We start from the raw sequence: 6,002 nt of genomic DNA on the forward strand, positions 1-6,002 counted from the left end.
ATTTAACATAATTTATACTTTATTTTAAAAATATAGAATTTCAAAGAATGTAAATAATTAAATAATTTATTTAAAAATAAGATTAAGAAATAATTGTTTTATAAAAATTGTTTTATATTTGTTTTATATTTTCATTGAAGTAGTTAATGAATAATCGCAACAAAAAAAATACTTTTTTCATTCATACAATATAATATTTTATATATAATATTTATCAATATTTTATTGATAATATATTTCGGAAATGTTAAAGTAAGAATAATGATAAAGAAGTTTTCTTTTTTATGACTTGAGTTGCTTAAGCTATGTACAAATAATATTTTACGAAGTCTATCTCACAAATTATATAAGATGTTAATATTCACAAGATAGTTTTGACTCAATTCTAAAAGCCAAAAATCGATATATCGTTTTAAGCAATTGAAATTTAACCAAGTAAAACGGAAATCGTTCTATTCTAATTATCCTGCCTTTCCCGCTTTATATAACTTGCTTAAACTTGTTTAAATTGCTTACAACTTAATACATATTTTAATAAATATTTTTATATTCCAATTTTTGTTTGTTTTAGCTTCTAGAATCATTAAAGATATGCCGCGAATTAACATTTTATATATTTATAGATAATTATCTTGATAAAAAAATCATCTATATGATGCTATATATAGACAAAATAATGACGGAATTTTTACCATTTTTAATAAAAAATAATGTATAAATATTCACAAAATACAATTTATTCATTTTTAACTCTAAAATATATATTTCGTTTTATATATTAATCTTTATTTTATTTCTATTTTAAATAATGCTTACAATCTTTTTGATGTGAAATTGTAATTTTGAAAAAAATTAAATTTTAATTTTTAAATATTGATAATATTTAATTTTTATCTTATATCTTATTTTAATTTAAAATAATAATAATAATAATACATAAATATTTTTAAAAAAATATTTATAATTATTAATTGCAAAAAAAAATAGTTTTTGTAAATTTTTTTTATGTAAGAATAAGATACAATATAATGCTTTAATGATATTTTTGTCATTTTTTTTATGATTTTTTATACACATTTATTTTATACACATGTTAATAATAATTATTTAAAAATTATTCACAAGCAAATACGTAATTTCATTTACATATTATTTAGTACCTTTTCATGTAGTATCTATTATTTTAAATTATCTTTTATCCACAAATAATATTGTATTTTCCCTGTTATTATTACTTCAATTTAATTCATGAATTCCTATATATGAACTCTATCTATAAGTATATATGATTTAAGATCTGAGAATAGTGCTATATTTAAAGATGGCTGCAATAAGGTTCGGTCCTCAGTTAAAGGAACTACGAATTCTTTTATGTCAAACGTCAAAATCTAGTCAGGGTGTCAGGTAACAAAAAAATTAATTATATAAAATTTAATATTTTTATATATTTATGTATTAATTCTAATTAATATATTATTTTAAATTATATTAAATATTTTCCATTTTTAACCTATTATTATTTTTAGAGATTTTATTGAAAAACAATATGTACCTCTTAAAAGAAGCAATCCACAATTTCCAATTTTAATTAGAGAATGTTCTTTAATAGAACCTATTTTGTATGCACGATATGGTAAATTTTACAATGAATGTTTTAATATTGAGTATATATTAAGATGTCTATTTAAAATTAACATATTATTCATTTATTTATAAATAAATGTTACATTTTAGAATTTGGAGTAGAACGATCTTTTTCTCTACAAAATCTACAATCTGAAGAAATACTTCAGAGGATTCGAGAAATAGCAATTAGCAAATCAAAATAATATTTTTGATATTTAGTACATATATTGTAATTTATTTAGATAAATAAATTAGTGATATAAAATAGTTTATTTAAGTTGTCAAATGATATCAAATTTATTTTAATATTATTATGTATTTTATTATATATATATATATATATATATAAATATATAAATATATAAATATAGTAAATATAGTATAAATATAGTATATAAATATATATAATCTAAAAATATTATTATAAAATATATCATACCTTATTATAATATATATACCTTATACCTTAATATCCTGTAGAGATGAATGTGATAAAAAAATATGATTGACGAAGATCCATATTTATATATAAATAATTTTTTCTTCTATATATTATGTATCAAAATAAATAATAAAAATATGAAACAATGTCCATTATATTGAGCAAACAAAATTTACTTGATTAATGAATTCATTTATTAAATATTTATTAATATAGCAAAATATCTTCTTATTTTTATAACTATATTTTAGTAATACTATTAATAAAAAGTTTTTATCTATTATATGTTTTTTAAAAACATTATTAGTATTTAATATATTAACTTGAATTTTTCAATTTTTTTAAACATTTGAATGCTATTTTAAAATAAAAAAAAAACATATAATTAAATTAGAACATATTTCAAAAATAAAGACATAAAAACAAAATCTTTAAATATTATAAAATGTTATTATATAATGTTATTATATATTATATAATATTATAAAAATGTGATTGAAATGAAGAACATTCGAAATATATTTTTTTTTAAAAAATCAAAATTATAAAAGAAATAGATTAGTTTAATGATTTGTTAATGATTAATTTGTTTATTAATATTTTAATATTTTTAAATTAATGCATACATATATATATATATATATATATATATATATATATATATATATATATATATATATATATATATATTTAGATCTATTTACTATCTTTTCATTTATAATAAAGAATTATATATATTATATTATAAATAGAATATACAGATTTTTAAATATTATGATAAACAATTACTTATTTTTATTAGGAATTCATGTACTTCATAATCACAATGATATATTATATTGTATCTATTTATACAAACTTATAATATATCATAACATTCATTATTAGTTAAATAAATAAATACTTTTTATTTCTTGGATAAATTTTTCAAATTTTTTTATTAATTCTTTGACCAATCAAAATAACTTTCAAAACAATATTATACAAATAAATAACAATTGGTATCTGTTGTAAATAAATTTGTTATGAGAAAATCATTTCTTAAAAAAATCTAATAGTAGAATTTTTAATATTATATATTTAATATTTATTTATTTATTAAAATAATTATATTTTTTTCAAAATGAATCTGATATTTTTTTTATTCTTAATGAAAAGCTTTCTATTTTTTTCTCTTTTTGTCATATTTTAAAAATCAATCTATGAGCAATATGCAATATATTTTCATAGTATTTGAATTTTATATATAAATATATACAATATATATGATGAAGATATAACAACATATTTATATATATCTTCATTTGAAATTTTATTTAAGAATCGCATTATTATTCATTTATTTTGACATTATTCCAGATATAATAAATTTGAATAGAATTTATTTTTAAAATATTAAAAATATTATCATCCTTGTAAAAAAAACATTGTAACAAAAATATCATTTTTATAAATATTATTGAAAGTCAGATCTAATATTTAAATGTAATTTTTCGATTGATTATATTTTTCTTAAACTAAATCTTTTTTTTTAATATCTCATACATTCTAAATTCTGTTCACATATTAGATCAAAAAAATATCTGATCTACAATCACAAAAAGTGATCACTATTTGTTGCTGTTGCTATCATTGTATATCTATATAATTATATAACTTATAAAATTTAAAGTTTTGATTTTTAATATGTAACATTATACTCTTATTTGGAAATAGTAAAAAAATAAAAACGTACTTGAACATTAATCATGATCGTTATTACAATTATTATATGAAAATATATCTTAAATTTATATGTTCATATATGTTCATAACATATATGTTCTAATAGGTAATAATAAAAATTATTATTTCCTTCCCAACTTTTCCTCCTTTATTATTTCTAAATAAGGGTATGACATTACATACTGAAAGAACTTTATCTGATAAATCTAGTAGACAATATAACAATTACATAGAATCATTTTTTTCTCCTTTCTTTAATTAACTTTTTTCTCTTCTATTATTCCCAATTAAAATGTGATCTCAAATTTTGTAAATTTAAAATCTACATCTGAATTTTATTTATAGTATTTTTTTGCTCCCTTTTTTTTGCATTCTTAATCATTCGATATTTATATGAATTAGCAATAAAAAAGTTTATCAATTATTAATTATGATAATATCTATTAATGTATATTATAACATACAATTTTTATATAAATGATTAACAAATATATAAACAACAGCACGTTATACGAATCATAAATTTATTATCAAATTACATATTTACTAATTAAATTCTTATAACTTCATTTTTTTGTGCGAATTACGTTTCTAGCAATCGAAAAATTATAATTTTTCTAATTTTACAATTTTTGTGATGCTGATGAGTGAATTTACATGAATCTCTCTGCGATCAAATGATTTATGTAATACTTAATTTTGGATATACTTATTTTTGAAAATATTAAATAATAACTCAAATACGTACAATATAATAAAATTACATAAAAGTAAAAATTCATTTTTAAGAATTATTTTTAAATGAATGAAAATTTATAAAAATTAAAGAAAAAAATACATATGAAAATTTAGAAAATTATTGTTTTAAAAAATATTTATTTGTACTAAAAAAATTAACTCGGACATAATAAAATATTTCAATAGTAAATATTTGGATCAATGAGATCCAAACCAATTGAGCTTATGATTAATTTATAAATTTATACAAAAAAGAAAATTTGAAAAGTTGAAATTTATATAAATCTTATTGATATAATAATCTTACTGCTTATGTCTCAAATGTATTTTGGGAATATTTTTTGCAATCGCGTGAAATCTTTAATAATTAAATTTGAATCTCTTTGATGATATCAAAATGTTATTTATTAAAATGTAATTTAATTTTTCAAAATAGAAAAAAATTACAAGATGACTTAAATTTAATAAAGTTGAAATGTAATCGTCATTTACTTCATTCATTCATATTACCGAGATTCAAATAATATATTACATAATTAAAAGAAAAAAATAATATTGCACTATTACATTAGAAGACTATTACAAAGAAAAAAATAAATTATATAGATATATAGATTTAGATTATATTATTAGAATATATTAATGAAACTTATATAAAATCATACTAAATAATAAATCATAAACTTAAAACATAATAAATTTGTTCACGTTTATTTTAAATAATAACATCTCAACATAATTCAAACTCTAATAACAAATATTATATCATAAATTTATAATTATACTACATCAATATTTTTATATTTATCAACTATAATTTTTTTTTCTATTATTTTTAAAAATTATTTATCTTTTTCATTTCGATTATATCTCACTCATATCATACTGATACATCACCTATATCATACAAATTTTATACTATAAGAACATTTGATGTTTTTAAACTTTCCCAATTTTTAGTATTTTTATATAATATATTAAACCAATTTTCTTTCAACCATTCTCAATTTGATATTATTATCTTAATTTATAGTAAAGAAAATTCGTATTATATTCATATTTATCTATATCACATATATCCATAAATATTTAACAATTATAAAATTCATTGCCAATAACACCCAATAAATACTTTTGAGACGTTATTTAACTTTTTCTGAATTAATCCAAACAGTAAACCTGATATAGCAGTCTTAATTATTATAAAATCTTATACTTTAAAATCTTCAATGCAATCTTCAATCTTTCAAATTTTTATATGCATATTGGCATGAAAATAATTTTTGTATAATATATGTAAGCATGTTTAAAACATGCTATATACATACACACACATATATATGTATATAATTTTACAGATGTATATTGTAATATGAATGTAATATTAAGTAAAAACAAAAACATAAAACATAAAAAATTACATTAAAAATTATGAATTATGTCAATATTAAGAAATTACAAAATATTTTCA

The 6,002-nt window shown here is 16.7% G+C and overlaps 1 protein-coding gene across 1 annotated transcript; it reads left to right on the forward strand.

The window, feature by feature from the left end:
• Positions 1–1,276: 1,276 nt before the first annotated feature.
• LOC107999568 (NADH dehydrogenase [ubiquinone] 1 alpha subcomplex subunit 2) lies at positions 1,277–1,898 on the forward strand. Its single transcript, XM_062072161.1, has 3 exons — positions 1,277–1,404; positions 1,527–1,633; positions 1,735–1,898. The coding sequence occupies exons 1-3, from the start codon at positions 1,322–1,324 to the stop codon at positions 1,827–1,829; spliced, it is 285 nt and encodes a 94-aa protein (XP_061928145.1). The 5' UTR covers positions 1,277–1,321; the 3' UTR covers positions 1,830–1,898.
• The last annotated feature ends 4,104 nt before the right edge of the window (positions 1,899–6,002 follow it).

This window comes from Apis cerana, linkage group LG2 (genome assembly GCF_029169275.1).
Source record: "Apis cerana isolate GH-2021 linkage group LG2, AcerK_1.0, whole genome shotgun sequence".
NCBI classification, from domain to species: Eukaryota; Metazoa; Arthropoda; class Insecta; order Hymenoptera; family Apidae; genus Apis; species Apis cerana.